The sequence below is a fragment of the Amaranthus tricolor genome, chromosome 17, assembly GCF_026212465.1.
Source record: "Amaranthus tricolor cultivar Red isolate AtriRed21 chromosome 17, ASM2621246v1, whole genome shotgun sequence".
Taxonomy (NCBI): domain Eukaryota; kingdom Viridiplantae; phylum Streptophyta; class Magnoliopsida; order Caryophyllales; family Amaranthaceae; genus Amaranthus; species Amaranthus tricolor.
This window is the reverse complement of record NC_080063.1, coordinates 8,558,972-8,581,296: the sequence shown is the minus strand read 5'-3', so window position 1 is coordinate 8,581,296 and position 22,325 is coordinate 8,558,972. Positions and strand designations below refer to the sequence as shown.

The window sequence follows — 22,325 nt, the reverse complement described above, 5'->3', positions numbered from 1 at the left end:
TAGTTTTTATTAGTAGTCATGTCTCTGTTTAAATATCACTTTCAGTTGTAAAACTTGTTTAGTAGTTAAATTGTATAAAATTATTTTAATAGTTGTTCAGCCTTACATTTATTTCTTATCAAAAATAGATGTGGCTGTAATGCTCCCATGATTAGGTTTGGTTTATGTTTTCCTTAAAATCTTTTTTTAAATTTGACCTATTTATGAGGGTGTTATAAAAGTAGAGTAAAATAAATAAATATTCTTATATATGTGTTTATTGAAAAGTATTTGCTAAACACAAATTTCCATGAGAAACGGTCTTTTCGAGAGACCATTTTAATTGGATTGGTCTATAAAGGAAAATGTAGAGTAAGAGTAGGCATTAAGCTTTAATAGAGTTATAATTTTTTAATAAGGAGCTGGAGCTATATTTCTTTTTCTTGTTTTTGAGACTTTAAAACTCTAGTTTTTTAATATTTACTAAATTGGTGTTCTTGTACGGAGGTATATTTATCTTAATTTACAGACTTTAGGTCTTTGGTGTTTTTAGAAGTATTTAAAAATTCTTATCTCTAACCCTAAAATACATTGATAATATAGATAATCACAACTCATAGTAATTGCCAATTAGAAAATGCATTTTTAAATATATATTATCCATCACTGCACTAGTCATTCTTCATCATTACTCTGAATATCATTGCACAAGCTTGATTAATTCATCATCATCGTACTCTGAATCCCGCTCATAAAAAACTATGATCAGAGTTTGAAAAAGGAAAAAAGGCGGCAACACATACCCGTTAAAGCTTGATTAATTCATCATCATCGTACTCTGAATCCCGCTCATGAAAAAGGCTGATGAAAGATCCTCAATACAATCCTCAGAAAAAGAGGTTTTGGCAACCAAATGGACCGACGGAAGCTGAGTCTGCAAGCCCACATCTAACCACACAACTTGTCCCTTAAACATAAAATTAAAAATAAATAAAAACATATAAATAAAATAAAATAACTAGGTAGGTAAAAAAACGAGTAAAAGAATGAACAGTAAAACACAAAGAACAAGAACACTCATTTATACTCGAGAGGGTATCAGTAGTTTAAGACATGAAGAAAAACAATGTTACATTTTCTTTTTTCAGTCTACAATTTTATGTTTTTGTAATCATAATAATTCAAGTATGAAATTGTCATATATGAGTCTTTCTCATCAAATCATTGTTATACTACATTTCTTTGTGGTAAGTTAGTTAAAGAAAACTTTAAACTAGGGTACGGATATGATGAAAAAAAATAAAAATATATTTTAGACAAATTTTCTATGGTAATCCTGAGTTTTTGGCTTTTCCACGTGGTGGACGATAAATCCACATGGTGACCTTGAGTTTTCAACTTTTTGATGTAGTAGACAAAATATTAAATTTTTGGTTAAATTAAGTACTTATTTTTACCTAAACTATACATTTCTATCATATTTTATCATTTTTCTTAATTATCATTTTATTTCATTTGTATTTGAGACTATTTTTTTCACAAAATCTTGTGAGAGACGGTCTCTTTGAGAGACCATCTTTAATTTGAGCCGATCTATTATATATTTTTTAAAATATTGTAAGTAGGCATTAAGAATGATGTAAGTAGACATTTAAGATATTGAAAGTAGGCATTAAGGATACGGTAAGTTAATATTAAGGATAATGTAAGTAGACATTAAGTAAGTAGGCATTAATCTTTAATGGGGTGGACTTAAAATACGTCTCTTAAAGAGACAGTCTCTCAAGTAGCTGATTTTTTTTTAAACAAAAAGAGCACTTTACAAATTAAATGTTAGGAATTTAAAAAAGGAATAGTTTTCCTCCATTAAACTAAAATGACAACTTGATCACTTTAGATTAACTAAAAAATTTATTACAAAGATTTATGTAGTATCAAATAGCGAGTATTTTTTAATTTCGTCTTAATTTAAAATTGTTCACAATATTGGCAGTTCTATTTTTAAATAGTTTAATTTTGTATAGTATACAGGTAGAATTGCTAATTATGTCAGTGATTCTATTTGTACTAAAAAAGTATGATATTTTTAAAGATTAAGGAGAATTATTGACAATGTCAGTATTTTATTTAAACTAGAAAAATATGATTATATATAAGAGTAAAGGTGAAATTGTTGACAACATAAGTGATCCTATCTATTTTAATTTAAAATCCAACTCTTTTAGAATTTGAATAATCGCTAACAATGTCTAATATAATTTTATTGCCAAGTTAAGTATTTAGGTTATTGTTTAATATAATTGTTATTTGTGAGTTTTGTGCAAATAACAAGGATTTGAAGGGAAATAAGTGTGTATTAAAATTAACAATCATTAAACCGATAACTCTTTGTGGGATCGACGTTGTACTTCCCAGGTATAAATGACTAAAGTCTCACCGGCTACAGATGGTTGGTCAATTCTCGTTATAAGAGCAAAGTTATTCACATTCAATGCTATAAAGAAACGCCTTGGACCCATTATTTTCGGAGTGTCAGTGTTAGCCCTACGAACAATGCCCGTTATTGCTGGAGGCACTGTTATCATCATCATCATCAATCTAATATTCCGCTCAAAAACAGAGTCTGGGTGAGGAAAGGTAACGAACAATCTATACCAATACTCCTTCAAAGGAAACGAAAATAGGATCATCAACCTAATATCCCGCTCAAAGAACTGTTGTATTGTCACCAATAATCCAAGGAATTTTTCTCAGACAAGCTCTAACATGATATCAATGATGCGGAGGTAGAGAATAAATGCTCAAAAGCAAGCAAATGCTAGGTATTTCGGATGTTTTGGATGAGATGTTGTCGCTTACCTTGAGACTTGGTAGTGTGCCAAAGTACAAATTCGTAGTACATTATTTATACAACATATATCACCTAACCAAACTTGATCAAGTGAAACTGAAGAAAATCAAATCGAACCGAATAATTTAAAAAACGAAGTAATCCTAGAACACATTACCAAGAAGGCAAGAACTGGAACCGTATACTCCCAGAGCCAGAGCCAGAGCAAGAGGCACGCCTAAAAGTGATCACACAGGAGAACATAGTGCATCAACATTGGAAAATTAGACAGTAGCCACTTTATGAGCATATACAATGCTATTAACAATTTTACATCAAAGTTTGTATTCAGTTACCCTATTTCTTCAGTTCAACAAGCAAAATAGGTTTGATTATATCAACGACCTTGACAATAACTGCATTTCAAGTTTTAGAAGCTACTCAACCTCCACTCCACTCCACTCCCAAGTCGTTGATTCAACAAATAATCCTGTAACAAAGACAAAACCCTTAAATCAAATTTAGTTGATTCATTTTCACACCAAAATCCTGCTGCACACCAACAAAAGTTGCGATATGCAGCTAACATCGAATCAAAGTAAGACTATGACACCACAGTTTTCTATTAGTCTCACTAACTAAACACTACAACTAGGTCAAGCTTTTACTTGGAAGAGATTTCTTATTGTTGGGTGTATTTAGAGGGGGTGGGAGGTGGGTGTTGAAGACCTAGATGATGAAGAGTGAACTGCTAATAAGTGCAGCGGTTTGTTGTCTTTAGGATCCAGATTGTAATGAAAACAGCCTCTATGCAATTCTATCATAGGCTAAGAGGCCTTCTACGTGAAATGTGTGATAAATGAAAAGGTGAGACATGGTATGGAAAGCCTTGGGTAAGATGGGAAAAGAAGGTTCAAGTTCAAAATGAAATGCGAATTTGAAATCGATCTTTGGCAGTTAAGCTAGACTTCTTTTGCTATTCTTTCATAGGCGGGGATAAATGTTCAGAAACCTACAAAAAATGCCACTAGAATGCTTTCAACGAGAGCTTTCAAATGAACCTAAAAAATTTTCACTTTAGGAAAGTTAAAAACATAGGGTCTATTTTTTCAATGAGTTTTGGAATGATGCCATCACTAACTTAGCAGCAACAATCACCTCTATGATGAGAAAACAGATGATACCATTCCTTAGAATACCCATGACACATTTTCTTTGAATCTATGAAATCCTAGGTATAATCACCCAAGGATTTAAAGAATCTCTCATAAAGAATAGGGGATTATGCATAAGCACATCACTCTCTATATGCCATTCGAAAATTCCTCGTTTACTCCACTGAAACCCGGATAACGAATCTTGACTTCAAAATTGATATTCAAGGCAAGTAACAACAAGAGAACACAAATAACGTTATAGATGCTCAAAGTACCAACAATGGTGAGCCTCAGCAACAAAAGGATTAAAACACTTTGAAGGAAAAACTCTCATCCCCCTTCCCTTTCCTCCTAAACAAATAAGAGTTACTTCCCTTTCATTTCTCTTCCCTTCCTTTCCCTCTCCTTCCTTCCCCTTCCTTTCCTTTCTTATCTCTCCATAGTTGTTATCCAAAGATAGTGTTAAAGAATCAAGCAAAGGGTCTTTCCTATGTGGATAAATGTTCCTCATCTTCATAAGGAATATATTAGCAAAACATGTGTACGCTAATGATTCTGATGAATGTAAATCTAGCCAATGAAGGGTGTCTTTTGCAAGAATCTTGGCCTCTTGGTAGGAATGGATGTTACACAAGAGCTGGTACAAGTGTTCTAGTTGATAATCCATACGAAGGTGTCCATGCAGTAAGATCCGATTCCACCATTATGTGAGAAATTAAGCATTGGCAGGCTGTTAGAACTAATGCTCTGCGTCCAACCAAAGAAAATGCAGAAATGGGTCGCAGTGAAAGTTCAAAATCATCCATAAAAGATGATTACTAATGTGAACACGGAAAAAGTAGAAGTAGGCGGTAACATTCCAGTTTCTCCGTGGCAAACTGGTCAGAACGTCATACTGTCATCTCAAATCATACTGATGATATGATAAGTGGGAAATCTAATCAAGTGCCAGAACAGCAGATGGTCAAAGATAAATTACACGGAAGAGGAACCCCAAGCCACAATCTATGAGGAAGGAATATTCAGATTCTCAAAAAAGGCCATCAACTGTCTACTATGATGTTGATAGTTTATGCACGCCAGTAGAGAACCATGAAATAGATGCCGCTCTCAAAGACATTAAGATGAGAAGGTATCTGTGATTGATCAATTTAATACTTATTTAAAAAGAGACTTAGCACAGAGTGAGCAGGGATATTCATTATGATTTTCGTCTATTTCTTGTCATTTCACCTGGCAAAAACTGTGTTAATCTCCTCATGCAACCTCCATGAAGAATTACAACTAATATGATGTTGCACTACGCTATACAAAAGCGTTGTCAAATTCTAACTAGCAAACTGAAGGTATAATTACTTATGTTGTTAATCCATCTCAAGCTATCTTTATCCCTGGCAGACAAAGGATCTCATAATATATAAAAGATTAAAGTTGATCTTGAAAAGGCATGAGCTAGGAGAATTGGGTCTATCTCATGACTTTGATGAATGTATTAGGATTTACATGGAAATCCATTTCCCAGTAATGACTTGTATTAGAACAGTCTCCTATTCCTTATTAGAGCCTTCCCAAAAAACCTTTTCCTGCTCAAAAAGGGTTCAAAGAAAGGGAACCCACTATCTGCTTGTTTGTTACCTACAAGTCTGAATCATGAAATACTAATGAAAGTATCTACAGGATTGGAAGAATAATCGAGATTTCATATTTCATCCTAGATGTGCAAAGCTTCATGTGAATCAAATAATGCTCCTAGATGCTTACTTCTGCTTGTTAAAGCTGGTAAAACCTCTGTCAAGTTAATGGAAAAAAATCAGTTCCTTAAAATCTTTGGAGCTTTTTGTCTAGAAGAAAATGTGGGATATGTACTATTTTGAGATCTCAAATGATGATCAATCATTTGTCATGAATGATATATGCAAGACTAAGGGTGATATTCCCTTAAGACACCTTGGGTTTCCATCATTTTCTAATAAGCTTAGTTACACAAAGTGCAAGCCACTGATTATAAAAATTGCTCAAATGGTTCATAATTGGTCTTTCAAAGTCCAAACTTTTCCTACGCGGCTACGCTAAAAGACTTCAGTTAATTCAGATTTCAGACACTTTGTGGGCTCAAATCTTCTTGCTCCCAAAGATGCTACTAGTGGAAATTGTGTCCATATGTAGGATCTAACCTTGATTAGGATTGTCCATATATCAAAAAAGATTCGTTTGCCTAGAATAATAGCTATGGTCTAAATGATAAGGATATGCAGCTATAAAATAAAGTTTCTCTGCTGAAAGCTCTTTGGGCCATCCATGTGAAGAAAGACAAGAGATAAAATGGATTCATGGTTATTATATACTACATAATAGTGTGGAGGATATCATGGCTTCGATTGTGAGTCATGGTTATTATGGATAACATGGATTCATTTGTCAAAACATGAAAAGGAAAGGGATATATCCCCACTAAACATCTACTGGAGAAGATAATGTACAAGTTAATGTGACACTTGACAGGTGAAAGCAGTCCAGCTAAGGTTGAGATAATCAATTTAGAGCAAATCAATAATTTACCAAGATTTTCAGGTCTTTACCATGATTAATGTAAAGGAGGATAGCTCTACCTGTGAAGAAAGGCTAATACAGAAGCTTAGGATGGTTGTATGAATCACAATTGTCAAAGCAAGAAACTGACACTACATAATATGTTTTATGGATTCAGGATTGCATCTACTGTTACTAGTTTTAAAAGATAATAAAAGGATAATGTCTAGAAGTTAAGCATATAGAGCGTTGGCTTCAAAATACAAACCTCATTGTCATCACATGATGCCTGGAAAAAGGGTAATAGGACACCGCTTAGAAAAACAAGCATTGTCGCAAAACAATTTGATTTTATGCCCAAACGATCTACTAAAGAAGCTATTCATTATGAAAAAACAAATGGAGTTTAAAGACTTGCATTATTTTTATTAACTTGAAGGCATATGACAATTAAAGCCAAAGATTTAATGTTCTATGGTTTCAAATTAAAAAAAAAATCCCAAAATGACTTGCTAATCATTTTCACATCTTATTTACGTGAATTGCAAATGATGCTTGCATTGAAGGATATAATTAATGAGGAGATAAGATGGATGAGAAGCATACTTGCAAATTGCAAATTGCAAATTGCTTACAATTATGACAACAATAAATTTGTTAACATTGGTAATGTATGGTCAAGTGCAAAGACGACGAATGAGCGAAGGAGAATAATATATGTGTACCGCGTACAAACAATAAAATGAATCTTTTAGTTTTTTAGATGAGGTGTGAGATAGGGCTGAATGTAAACGACTCGCTTATTTGTTTTAACACATATTTTGGGTTTGATCAACAAGAAGAAATATGACAAGAATTCATATTCAAACAAGTCATGACTGCAACAAACGAAGTACCTTATCCATTGTTCCATAGATAATTACTACATAAATTAAAGAAAATTTAATTTGCATAGCAAAAGCTGATTGAGATCATTTCAAATATATAGGAATATAACAAAAATTCTACCTGGCCAATAGAGCCTCCATTTGCTAAAGCTTGCAGCTCACATCACATATTGTGATGATCTAGCAGCCATACTAGCAACATGAGCTTGCATCTGAGCAGCCCTAACTTTTGCAGCAGTAGCCCGGTGGAAAAACTGTTCTCTAGACAACAGCCTCACATTCCTCAAGTACTGATCAAAAGGAATCACTCCATCCTGAACCGCCTTATCCAAAGAATAAATGACATCCTCTATTGCCAAATCAGAGGCACTAGATTCAATCATCTGCTTCGAAAGCGTATCACAATGCTCAAACGCATCATCAACATCAACATTATGATTCCCCATTTTCGACATTTTTTCTTCATTGTCCTTCAACCACCCTTCCAATACATCAGCATTAGTCAAAACCAACTGTAACTGCTGTTCTAACGCCTCCTTTTCATCGAACATCTCTTTCAAACCCTTGTTAAGTTGTTCCTCCCGCTGTCTCAATATAGCTTGGGCACTAAATAGACCTTCCATTTCAGCCTCCCTCGTCTTTCTCAACGCAACAACATCACTATGTACACTCTCAACAAGCTTACTAATAGCATTCCTCTTATAAACCTCATTTGGATCATCTGTCCCATTCTGCCTCTGAGGCGACGGGGACATACTCCGACCACTACCCACATAAGGGGAAGGCGGGAAAACCCTAGGCGGCATCGATTGATGAGCAACAGAACCAGAAGCAATTGAACCCGAATAGCTAGTATTCGACGAAATCATAGAATTCCCACTTAGACTAGTATGACTAGGATTAGGGTTCGCATTAACATTAAGATTATGATTAGAGTTAGAATCAGATTTGCGCTGAGAATAAAGAGGTGGATCTCTACCAAAATAATGACTCAAATCACGAACTAAATCAACCAAATTAGAAGAAGGGTAAATCCATTTCTGCAAATAAGGAATGGAAACAATCCCAGAAGGAGTAACATAGGGATGAGGACGCTTAATGATCATATCACGAGTAGGATTAACAAAAACACAAGGAGGTTGACGAGGGTATAACTCCATAAGCCAAATAACAACAGGGATATTGTAAGTAACACCTTGATAAACCATCGGAATCGTACCTTCAGCTTGAAGAAGATTAATGGTACGACCATCGTTGTGATTGAAAGTAGCTGTTTTTGGTTGAAGAGAAGGGTAAACTTCAGTAAGGGAGATGAGATGTTGACGAATTAACCACTTAACATCTTCAGTGTAAGGGGGAGATAATGGACCTCGTTGTGAGAGAACGTTGCTTAGGAATTGTCGGATTTGGGGGTTTGAATCGCCTACATGGAGGGGATGTGGTGGAGGAGCCATTGGAGATGTTTCAACAAGATGGATCAATTTTTTGGAGGAAAGTTCCTTCGTTAAGCAACAGGCGTAAACACGACCCCTTCCTAATAAATTCCAAAACTTAGCTTCCCTACATCGCAATTTCATTCACGCGTCACCCACCGTAGGCGGAGCTGATCCGAAAATACAAATCGGAATCGAAGATTATCTAATCAAAAAATGTGTTTTTTTTAATTTCCTATGGTAGCATTAAATTTTGTAAAATTCCAATGACAATAATTTTGTAAGTTTTTTTTTTTGACATAGTTGCATTCAATTTATACTTTATCTAATTGTCGTAACATTTTTTCGTTAAATTCTTGTCAATTTCAGTTTAATTTACAATTTTGACGTTTCAACCCCTATTAAGTGTTGATTGTTGCCTTTATAATTTGCCATAAATTATTTTTACGCTCTCAAATGTTTAATTCACTATTTTGACGTTTAACTCACTGTTTAATTCATCAACACTCTCAAATGTTGTAACAATTTTGTTTTCATTCAATATGTTAGCATTTTTGACAAAAGGTGTCTTAAGCACTATTACATAAGTCATAATTTTCACTTAATGTACTTAACTAGGGTTACAAAGTTCAAAAGGTGCATTTGAAGCACTAATACATATGTACTTAACTAGGGTAAATCATAAAGACAACAATTTGAATGAAAACAAAATTGTTACAACATTTGAAAGTTTTGATGAATTAAACAGTGAATTAAACGTCAAAATGGTAAATTAAACATTTGAGAGCATAAAAATGATTTATGGCAAATTATAAAGACAACAACCAACACTTAATAAGAATAGAAACGTCAAAATGGTGAATTCAATGAAAATCGACAAGAATTTAATAGAAAATGCTACGATGGTTAGATAAGGCACAAACTGTATTTTACCATGTGGAAAAATCTACAAGAGTGCTACAAATGACATTTCACGAAGTTCGATGCTACCATGTGGAATTTTTCCCTTTTTTAAAGTTTATCAAACTAAAGTTAACTAACTTGGGCTAAAGTTGTGCCTAAAATAATTGATAATCGAAAACAAGCGACAAATTTTCATAACTGTTAATTGATATTACCCAAACCTAGGAGTGATCTAACCTAGTCATATCTAACTCAAATTTTGCACGAAACAGAATGCGAACGAGTTTAAACCAACTTAATCGATTATTAACCAAATAATTGCAAACCCAAACTGATTTTAAATCGAAAACAAATCAAACCAACGGGAATTGATTAGTTTTAATTTATCAAACTATTATTAAATTTGTCGAATAATATCAGTAAATTTAGGATTAATTTTAGTGATCATAATGATGAATGTTTGAAAATTAATTATAGTAATGCAACATTATAAACAATATTATCTATAAATTAACAAGATTTTTCGTGAAATTGACATCATTTTAAACCAATAAGTACATAACAAAAATCATAATCTCTTAGATTTATGTTAAACTGCATCAATACAAATCTATTATTGAGGATAAACCATCTTCATTGCTTTGTAAGTCGAGATGGATCCAACATCTCCGAGGCCTTGTGACCCTAACGTCTTCAGATTGCAGACAAACTACAAGAGCACATTATTATGGAATGCCTAGGTATATACTTTTATATTGCATATTGTAACAACCGTTTTTTTTTAAATAATAAATAAATAAATAAATTTCAAAAATTTTAAAAATAATAATAATAAAAAAAACTCCCCATTAACAAATAACTTCCCACTTCTCCCTCTTAATCTTATAACTAACCTCACTTACCTATTATAAATTAAACCAATCACCCTTAATTTCATTCACATTATTACTCACACTTCTTAGGATGGGTGACCTCCTGAGAAGTTTTCCCGGGTAAGCACGAGTGAGGCCAAAGTGCGCTGGAAAGAGTAATACCCCAAATTTAGCTTGAAAAGGGATTGATAGACTACACATATCAACAAGGTGCATCTTCTTTTCATGGGAGCCCATTTGCTAAGAACTCCACAGTTAAGCGTGCTTGGTGGGGAGCAATCTTAGGATGGGTGACCTCTTGGGAAGTGTTCACGGGTGCGCACGAGTGAGGCCAAAGTGCGCTGGAAAGACTTGTGTTGGTTTGTGGGGCCAATCTACAGTCTCCATGAGTAGTCACCAGCGGTCCGAGGGGCCGGGGTGTTACACTTTTTCTCCTACAAACTCTTCCTCCATCTCCCATTTGCTTAAAAATTCAAGTCAAGAAAACGCAAGATTTCGATATTAAAGACAGCGGATTCGTAGACAGAGATTATTAGGAGCGTACATTGTCTAGGATCGCGTGACAAGGTAATTCTCAATGTCCATCTAATTAGGACTATCCCGTTAGTATTATGTGCTAAGTGATAATTAATGTGTTTAAATGGGTGCATGATTTGATATGACATTATTTTGTATGATATTATGTTTTATATATTCTCAAATTATATTTACTATTATTTTTGTCAAACTTGAATTTATAATTACTATTTTTGATAAAATTTATATTATTATTTTGATAATGAAACTAGATACGGTTTAATTTGAAAGATAAATATTTATGATATTAATTCCTATTGCCACCAATTGATGTTAGAATGGTGATTTGGAAAATGAGATTTCAGTTGGATATTCCTGAGATATATATTTATTGGGAAAAATTTATGATCATAAAATAAAATGTATAATGTATGTCTGATTATATGTTTGTGTGCTCGCAACAAATTATTAAATATATTAAATCACGTTAAGTGTAACACGAGGGAAATGAAGCTTTTATATTTGTTGTGATCCAAGTATAAGGGTGATGAACAGGTTGTCCTGTTTGGTTAGTATAGCTGCCGACATGTATTATTATTTCTGATACTTGATACGATGTTTGGTCTTCTTTTTATTTGTTGTGATCCAAGTAGAAGGGGTGTGTACACTAGGGTTCCCTGAGACTACTCTGCTGGCCTTGAATTATTTGGGGTGACAACCTCCTGATGAAGTAGGTATAGGGGTAAAGCCTCGGCCCACTGGCGTTCTCGTTCCCTCAAATTAAAAATTGATTATGTGTTTGTCATTATTAAATATCAAATTAATGAATTGGTTTATGTGATATTATATATTGTTTTTTTCAAATTGTTTTTCTTTTAAACTCAGCTATATATATATATATATATATATATATATATATATATATATATATATATATATATATATATATATATATATATATATATATATATATATATATATATATATATATATATATATATATAATTATTTTCCATTTTGATTATATTTTATTTTCTTAAATCCTTTTCAAACTTAATCGTCTTACGGGATGGAGTTGGAATTACTCGATTTTCTGATTTTGGGAGTTTTTCTCTTGTTTTTCTTGTATTCTTATGTTGCAGGTTATTGATGGCGTGGGAATCGTGGAGTGAGGATCACTTAGAAATATAGCTTTTATTAGAGTCGTATTTCAGTTTAAATTTTACCTTAGGTTGTTTAAATTTTATATGGACACAGATTACGTTTTAGTCTTTTCTTATGTTGTAAGACCCTTTGTTGGATTTAAAATTATTAAGTTATTTCTTAGTTGTTAAGCCTTACATTTATTTTATTAGAAATAGATGTGGCGGTAAAACTCCCATGAGTAGATTTTTGCTCATGTTTTTCATTAAAGGTGTTTTTAAAAGTTCGACCTATTTTGAGGGTGTTACACATATACTTTAGTGTTAGATATAATCACTATAGTAACATTTTTATTATTTGCAGGTTTCTCACACATATACAATTTACTATAGGCATCCCGACTCAGCTCCATGGGCGATTGATAATCAAATCATCCCGTATCTGTTGGATCATAGTCCAACGTTGAGCTTATATGTAAATATATATACGTCATTATAATTTATAGAACTTTCTTTATGTCTAACTTAAAGTGATCAAAAAGTATAAATGTATCAATAGGTCGTGGGCCTTAAATTTATAAAACGTTGAGCTTATAGTTAAAATGATTTAAGTTTAAATGTATTAATAGGTCGTGGGCCTTAAATTTATAGAGACTTATTTATGACTAGTATCTAGTCATATATTGTTATTATATATAGCAGTTATAGTCCATACATTAAATGTATTTCTTTTCTCCTTGTCATCCCATTATCAGAGAGATCAAAAAGTGAGAACGTAGTTACTATAGAGGATACGTATTAATATGAAAGATCTAACCACTCTCGTTCTCCAAATTATCTCCCGTGCAATTAACCTTCGGTTTTGTTTTCTAATTCAACATAATATGTCACGTCTGTTAATCAATAATGATTTTCACCATTTTTTGTCCCATCAGTATCTTCATAAAGCCAGAATCTACGATTTTTATCAACTCGCCTATACCATGTTGATCAAGCTTTGGTCACGGCGTTGGTTGAGAGATGACGCCAAGAGAAACTTACCTGGCATATCCTACTAGGTGAGGCGACGATCACCTTGTTGGATATCGATGTACTTCACAGCTTCCCATAGAGAGGCATTATGTGTCCACAGTTGGTCACCAACTTCATAGCATGCAAGACATAGTTGAGCGAGTATTAGGACAATGATCTCTAAGTGATAAGCCTTAATGTTATGCAATGAAGATTATATGCTTGATTGACACCTGCTGCAAGGTTCCCGTTGATGTAGATGAGGTGACTATTAGGAGGTACCCTAAGGTGTACTTGTTCTATCTGATCAGTGCCATTTTGTTTGCGGACAAGAGCAGCGACGAGATCTAAAGGGCAGATGCTCTATATTACCCTACTAGATCAACCATGGAAGCGCATCAGAGCATATTGTAATATCCGAAACTTTTCAAAAGAAAAAATAATAATAAAATAAATAAATTAGAAAAATTTTGAAATTTAATTTTAATTAAAAAAAAAAGAAAACTTAAATGAGAAAACCAATTTTCACTTAATGTTGCTAATTTCCCTCTCTAACTACCTCAAGTAACTCCCTTATACATCCACCTCTTCCCATTCTTCGCCTCTAATTCTATTAACCTACATTATTTTACAAATATAAATTGAGCCATTTTTATATTTTAATTCTTCCACCACATTTAGTTTTCTCTTTTCTCCTTCGAACTCTCTCATTAGCTATTTTGTTTCAATTTACACAAGTAAGAGCAAATATTTAAGGAAAATTACTTAGAATAATTTAACATATTTATGATTTTCCTACAATAATTCCACCTATTGATTAACCATGAATCTTCCCAACTTTAGAGGATATTTTGCCTATAGTAAACTTGAGTAACACGATGACCTGCTATAGTAGATAATTCACCAAAAATGTAAACTGAAAATTAATTTAAAATTAGAGAAAATTTTTGAAAATTTACATAAAAAATTCTAAATAATAAAAAAAATCATAAATTTATTTTGAACATTTTTTTCGACATTTATTTTTATTTAGCTTTTTTTTAAAAAAAATAAAGTTTGTTATAGCAAGTCATCCGGTCACCGGGTTTACTCTAGGAAAATACCCCTCAAAGTTAGGATTATTCATGGTTAATCAATAGGTGAGATTATTGTGGGAAAATCATGAATAGATTGGTCGGAGCCTATCGGCCGGCCAACCTTCTTTCTTCTTCTTTCTCCTTCCCCTCTCTTCTTTCCTTCTTCTTTTCGTGGGTTCTGTATAATCCTAAACTACTACTTTCTTCTTTAGTTTCATTATTATATTACTAGTATAAAACCCGTGTAATGCACGGGGTTGTAAGTGTAAAGATATCTATAGAACAATGTAATTTATAAGATTTTTATTAATGTATTTTCAAAAATTACTAACTAGATAAACATATTTTAAAAGGCAATGTTAAGGTTTTTATTGACTACAATAACACACAGCTTGTAAACAATATTATAGATATGATATAGGAAACTTTTCCAATTAAAGATACTATTCATTAGGGATATTATATACAAAAAGAATTGAAATAAGCGCACATAATAGTAGTGATAACATCATTCTAATTAAATTTATTTAGTTTAGAAAATCCTTTAATCACCAATTATGTCATTTATTAAGTCAAAAATTATGTTTGATATTTATTATATGAATAAAATTGACTATAATAAAAGATTTTCAATGATATTGTTGTATTAATTTCAAAAAATAAACTACCATTTATATATGTAATTTTATTTAAGAATCCACGTCAAAATTTAACATCCAATAAAAATAAATATCCGTAAATATATTAATTTCATTTAAAAATATTATAAAGATAAATGTCGATAAATATATCAATTTTATTTCAAAATTTTATGATTTGAACATATTGTTTATTAACATATTGAGGGAATTTGTCTATTCAAATTCGTCTTTGTCTATACAGTTTTCCTCCAAAATCAGTGTCCAAATAAAAAAATTATCCACCCACACAAGTTTCTTTCTAATTCTCACTTCAAACACATCTTTAGTAACTCATCTAGACTTTACCTTGATCCTTTTAAGAATGCAACCAATTACTTCCTCTATTCACAATTACTCGCTACATAAAACTTTGCATAAGAATTAAAAATTAATATTTTTGTGCTACAAAAACCATTAAACCCCTAAAAAGATAGGTATAAAAGTTAATGAGATAATAGGTAGAAAAAAAAAATTTAACGGTACAATATACATTTACATAATTACAGTGTAACAAAAATAGTAGTGTAACAAATAATATAAAAATACAAAATAAGAAAAATACAGCAAGTATAATGAAATGAAATCTCAAACCAAATATTTTAAAAATAAATCCTCAGATAATGATAATAATATGACAAATTCTGTACTAAGACTTCCTATGTAAGTTCAATTTTGGGCTGCTTAAATGGGCCCGTCTCACGGTGAGACGGTGTCATACAAGACTTCATGAAATACTCCCTCCTATTCACTCTAAGTGTCTCATTTTCTTATTTAGTCAAGTCATCCTAAATGTCTTATTTCTATTTTAGGTTTGTTACCTTTACTATTTACCCCTATTAAACTTAACTTTTTCACAACTTTACACCTACTAACCCTACTTGTAATAGGAGCGGCAATCTCGATACATAATTAACATTTAATAATAATGTTTAATACAAAAATATTGCGAAAGTCTCAAAATGCTGAACTGTTAAAATGTGTATTGTATCGGAATGAAAACGAGAACTTAGAAGAGTGTCCTAGGTGTGGGTTATCGCGCTACAAGCGTAAAGGGGCTTGGGATGCTAAAGGGCCCCCGGCTAAGGTATTGTGGTATCTTCTAATAATACCTAGATTCAAGCGCTTGTTTTCTATAAAGAAAGATGCGTTAAATTTGAGGTGGCATGCGGATAGGGTGAAGAAAGGTCACTTGCTCACACATCCATCTGATTCTCCGGAGTGGATAAGTATTGATAGGTTGCATAAGATTTTTGGGGATGAGGTTCGTAATTTAAGGCTCGGACTGTGTACGGATGGAATGAACCCATTCGACAATCTTAGTTCTCAATATGGCAACTTATCGGGGTATAAGAATAAAGGGAAAAAAGCATGCCCAATATGTATCGATGACATGGAATCCACGTGGATTTCTAAGTGCAAACACGTATTCATGCACCATCAAAAGTTCCTCCCACGAGATCACCAATATCGTAAGAAGAAGAAGATGTTTAACGGGGAGGTTGAGGACCGTGTAGCTCGTCGACCGTTAACCGGTTATGAGGTTTATGAACAGGTTAAGGGAGTTGAGACTGTATTTGGTAAAACAGGGCAAGTGCAAGGGGGTGAAGACCGATTATGGAAAAAAGAATCAATCTTTTGGAAGCTTCTATATTGGAGAGATTTACAGGTTAGGCATTGTCTTGACGTTATGCATATAGAGAAATATGTATGCGATGCCATACTCGGGACTCTCATGAACATTTCGGGTAAGACAAAGGATGTTAAGGCCGTGCGAGATTGGTTTGAATGTAAGGGTCTTCGTCTGGAGTTGTGGGCACATGTTAAGTTGAGTAAGAAAAGAAATAGAGTTGATGAAGTTGGTGGCAGTAACAAGGGAAAGGGCGGTAAGAAGAAGATGAGTAATGACAAAGTTTATTTGCCTCCAGCTTGCTACAAATTGTCCAAAGCAGAGAAACAGACATTTTGTGAGTCTTTTTATGGCATTAAGGTTCCGTCTGGGTACTCATCCAACATGAAGAGATTTGTGACCCTAAATGGTGAACTGAAGTTGGGACGCATGAAATCTCACGATTGCCATGTAATGATGCAAGTGTTCTTACCAATTGCAATCCGTGGAATCTGCCAAAACATGTGAGATATGCTATTACCGAGCTATGTTCGTTCTTCAACACAATTTGTAGTAAAGTTCTTGATCCCTTTAAACTTGATGCTCTTCAAGTCGACGTGATTGTAACTTTATGCAAGTTTGAGATGTATTTTCCACCTTCTTTCTATGACATAATTTTTCATCTTATTGTCCATCTTGTTCGTGAGATCAAGCTTTTGGGTCCAGTTTTTTTAAGGTGGTGTTATCCTTTTGAAAGACACATGGGTGTTTTACAAAACAAGGTGAGGAATCCAGCACAACCCGAGGGGAGTATGATGCAAGGCACTGTGAGCGATGAGATTAGTAACTTTATAGCCGAGTATTTAGCCATGGCAAAGCCTATTAGACTTCCCACCTCTCGACATGAAGGAAGACTTGAGGGAAGAGGAACAATTGGCTCCAAATCGATCACACCTCCTCGAGACAGTCTTCTACAAGCACACTTAGTATGTGTTGCATCATATTTCTGAAGTCCATCCTTTTTTGAGTGAGCATTTAGATATATTGCGCAAAACGGATATTTCATGATATACCACTGAGTTTCTTCGAAATTCACCATATACCACATGAAATGTTTTAATTCACCATATACCATTGAGTTTACGTCCGTTAGCACAAAATACCATTAATGACAATTGCCGTAAGTGTGCCGTCAACACTTCCTTCCTCTAGGGTTCTCTCCATTGAATTTCTCCTTTTCCCTCTCTCACTCCTCATCGAGAAGGTACTAATTTCTCTTTAATTTCTGAATTTATCATTAAGAAAATTAAATTCAAGCTTTAAATTTTACTGGCTCTTCCCTTCTCGTAACGCCATTCACTCTCAGGTATTGGATGATCTTCTTGCTCTTCGTAATGCTGTAGTAAAAGGTCAATTTAAATGGGACATGAAAACTGATTTGTATATTCGTAGTCCTACTGAAAAACCCATCAATGAATTTACCTCTAAGAATAGATTGAAGAAGATTTTGAATTCTAATAAGCCACCTTTTCAAAACCATGTTGTTCAAGTGGTGTTATTGTTGATTCTTGAACCCATTTTTGAGTCTAGATTTTCTTCAAAGTCTCATGCTTTTTGCCTTGGTAGAGATGCTCATACTGTTATTAGGACAATTAGAAGTAATTTTGCTGGATATCTTTGGTATATAAGAGGTGATTTGAGTGAGATATTGGTGAATGTTGATAAGGGTTTAGTGATTGAACCATATTGGTTCAGATCTTGGTAGCTTTGCGTAAGTGGAAGAATGGACGTGTAGCATATTGTAATTGAACCATGTGCATATGCATCTTCCAAGTCATGTGCACCTTCTAAGCACAATTCAGCCCATGATTCAGCACTTGAAGATATCTATGAAGATGTAAAAATGTAATAAATAATAAACATCACAAGCAAGAGCATCCCCACAGAAACCAACATACTGAACAAATTCTGACATCAGAACAACACAACAGCACAACCAGCGAATAGCCCATCTTGCATGACACGTGGAGGCCAAACCGGTGCATCCAGAACTTGAGCTATAGTAGAAATGAAATCTTGGCACATGGACCTAGCCATTAAGGGCCAAGAACCCTCCTCAAAATAACTGGAATTGCACGAAAAATCGAGGTGAAGGTCGAGCATTCAGCAGAAGAACACTAACAGAAGAGCTACTGTATTCTGATTTCTGTTTTGATTTTTAATAGGCACGTGTAAACCACTAGGCAATGTAACCGTTATGTTAGTTGCCTAAACATATGACTCTTCCTTGCTTTGATCATGTAAATTAGTCCTATATATAGGATCAGTGATGTATTGTTTAGAGAAGGTTGTGAAGGATAAAAGAGTGTTGAATTTGATTAATTCTGCCTTAAGGAATCAGGGAATACTTGTTTGGAGTCTGATGATGCTAGGATGTTAAAGAAAGGGAGGGGGACAAAAAAGAGGAAAAATGGAGAAGAAAGAAGGAAGGTTCTGAATCCAAATGAGGAGAGTTCTCGATGAGGAGAGAGAGAGGAAATTGGAGAATTCAATGGAGAGAACCCTAGAGGAAGGAAGTGTTGACGGCACACTGACGGCAGTTGTCATTAATGGTATTCTGTGCTAACGGACGTAAACTCAATGGTATATGGTGCATTATAACATTTCATGTGGTATATGGTGAATTTCGAAGAAACTCAGTGGTATATCATGAAATATCCGCGCGCAAAATATCCTTGTAAAGGGGATAGGAGATTGATGCAGTTGCATAACAAGACGTTTATTGATTGGTTTCATAATAGAGTAATAAGTGAAGAACTCAAGGGTGTATCAAAAATTGTTAAGTGGTTAGCTTTTGGTCCTCGTCATGATTTCAACAAATATAAGGGTTACGATGTCAATGGCTTCATATTTTGGACTGAGGGTCAAGATAAGAAGTCATCTTATCTACAGAATAGTGGGGTTTCTATTTTGGCGTCATCTACATTTTACGCGAGTGCCAAGGATCAAGCGCCAGTTGATGCTAAATTGGTATACTACGGGCGGGTACATGAAATATGGGAGCTTGACTACTCTCCTTTCACTATTGGCCTTTTCAAATGTAAGTAGGTAGATAATAATCGACGATGCATAAAAAATGACGACCCTTGTGGATTCACTCTTGTAGACTTAGCTCGTTTGCGTGATAGTGAGGAGTTATTCATACTAGCCACACAAACCAAGCAAGGATTCTACATTGTAGACCCGTCTGATAAAAAATGGTCCGTTGTTGTACCGGGAAAAAGAAACATCCTTGGTATAGGTGATGTTGAGGATGAGGAAGAATATAAAGCTTTTGAAAACTCCCCGCCCTTTATCAATCCAAAATCAGTGGATCAAGATGATGTAGATGTTGGTTATATGCGTGTAGATCACACGTAAGGAATACATTTGAATTAAGTGATTCACAAGGTATGAATTTTAAGGTTTTTTAAGTTTTTTTATCACTTTCGCGCATAAAGTAGCTCAAACTTGGTTTGTTTTGCATGAAACTTTGCACATAACACTATTTGGAATATATTATTGTGTTGAAGTGGTTAGAATTGTAAATCATAGTCATATTTTTAATATTACTTGGTAAGTTGCGATTTTAAGGTTTTTTAAGCCTTTTTGGCACTTTTGCGCATAAAGTAGCTCAAACTTGGTTTGTTTTGCATGAAACTTGGCACACAACACTATTTGGAATATATTTTTGTGTTGAACGTATTAGAATTGTAAATCATAGTCATATTCTTAATATTACTTGCTAAGTTGGATTTTAAGGTTTTTTTAAGCTTTTTTGGCACTTTAACACACAACACTATTTTGTTAGAATTGAATTTACGTTCATATGTTCTAATATATTTCTATTCATAATCTTTCAGGTACTGATACACAAGGCATCTTTTCAGAGACGAAATTGTCCCCGAGATTGAGACCTCGGATAATGAGCATCATAGTTATGACATTGAAGAGGACCAAATTGTTAGATACGAGCGTATGGCTGAAGACGCTCCACCACTTAAAAATGATTATGACACTGAAGACGCCCCACCAACGGATGCTCTCACTACCACTAAGAAAAGAAAAGAGCGAGGTTCTACGAAAAACCTCAAAGTCACAGAACCCATGCATTTGGAATACAATGCATTGGGTCAACCCTGCGGAAAATGGCGTACACAATATGGAAAACAAGTGGGCCTATGTATCCGCAAGATTTCCATATTGTACGCATGGAACGAGGTTCCAAAGGGTTTGAAGAACTCTCTATGGAATGATACTGTGGTAAGCAACTGTACTATTTTTATTCATTTAGTTTCATTTTAAAATTAATTTAATTGACAATAATAAATATAATTTTTTTTTGTAGAATCTTTTTCACATCGAGAGCGATGAGGAGAAGAAGAATGTGTTTCTTTAAGCTGTTGCTGAAAGATTCAGAGATTTCAAATCCAAGCTAGTAACTGGCTGGATCACGAAGAAGCATGCCCGTACGACCAAAAAGGTCAAAACGGGAAACGAAGGTGGAGAGCAAGCACCTTCGAAGATGCCCTACGAAATATGGGGTCACATATCAAAGAAGGAATGAGAGGCTTTTGTTGCCAAAAGAACAACTCCCATTGAAGTTGTAAGTATTCCATACTATATTATAGCTTTTGATTTGAATTTACTTCTTTTGATTGAATCATTAAACTAATATATGACATTTGATTTCTATTGATTAATTAGGAAAAGCATGGTAAAGCTTCTGAATCAGCAAGCAAAAGGAAGTTTTACCATCGCTTGGGCCCAAAAACGTACGATGAGGTTCGAAAAGAGTGGGTGGATGCGGATTTATACCCCAATCAAATTCCAGCCACGCCCTCATCTACGACTACCTCTGCATGCATGAATACTCCTGCTAGAGATCGGGTACGAAATTGGTATTGCGGGCTTCATTCCTGAGATGCAAGTGGTAAATTTACCATTACTGATTCTGCAACGAAGAAGGTTGCTGATGCTGTGGTGAGTTTTGAAATTATTAAGTATATTCTTGATTTGTTTTGTATCTTTTTTGATTTTCTTATACTAATTGTTATATATGTCACTTTTTATTTGAACAGATGGGTTGGAAGGAAAAAGAAGCTACGAGGGAGTTCACCCCAAGAGGCAATGTTGATGCATTGCATATGGTCTTAGGGAAAGACCATAGAGGTCGGGTAGTCGGAAAAAGAGGCGTCCGCGTGGTGTTAAAGAAGGCATTTGGCAAAGAGTGTGTTGCTACTCAATCCCGAACGATGCTACGTGATGAAGTAGCAACCCTCCGAGCAGAAATTACGAAGGACGTTCTCGCCAAAATGACACTCGTGTTGCAGAAGATGGGAGCACCCACTGTTGACTTGGCAAACCTGATTGTCGAGGATCAGCAAAGTCAACATGGAGATCCTAACGCTTCGGTCGAGCCAGCACCTGAGCCCATTACCCCCCGTAGCACCCCAACCCATTACTACCCCTGAAGGGCAAAATCCCACACCGGAGACCATGAACTCCGTTGCTCAAAATCCGGAGTCAACTCCCGCGCCAATGGTACAGGTACATAGTTTTTAAATATATAAGCACTTATTAATTTAAATTGCAACGTGTTTTAATATTTTATTATGATGCTTATTATACTAAACGACACAATTTTCAGGAGGCGACTCCTTGT

General features: G+C 34.2%; 1 protein-coding gene across 1 annotated transcript; it reads right to left on the bottom strand.

The window, feature by feature from the left end:
• Nucleotides 1–2,934: 2,934 nt before the first annotated feature.
• Nucleotides 2,935–9,035, bottom strand: LOC130804102 (protein ELC-like). The gene is made up of 2 exons (XM_057668429.1): nucleotides 7,504–9,035; nucleotides 2,935–3,299 (listed from the first exon to the last, which is right to left on the bottom strand). The coding sequence occupies exon 1, from the start codon at nucleotides 8,957–8,959 to the stop codon at nucleotides 7,541–7,543; it is 1,419 nt and encodes a 472-aa protein (XP_057524412.1). The 5' UTR covers nucleotides 8,960–9,035; the 3' UTR covers nucleotides 2,935–3,299; nucleotides 7,504–7,540.
• Between the last annotated feature and the right edge of the window lie 13,290 nt (nucleotides 9,036–22,325).

What these genes read in the sequence shown, in the direction of transcription:
- LOC130804102 (XM_057668429.1), bottom strand. Translation starts at nt 8,959, where the DNA reads ATGAAATTGCGATGTAGGGAAGCTAAGTTTTGGAATTTATTAGGAAGG.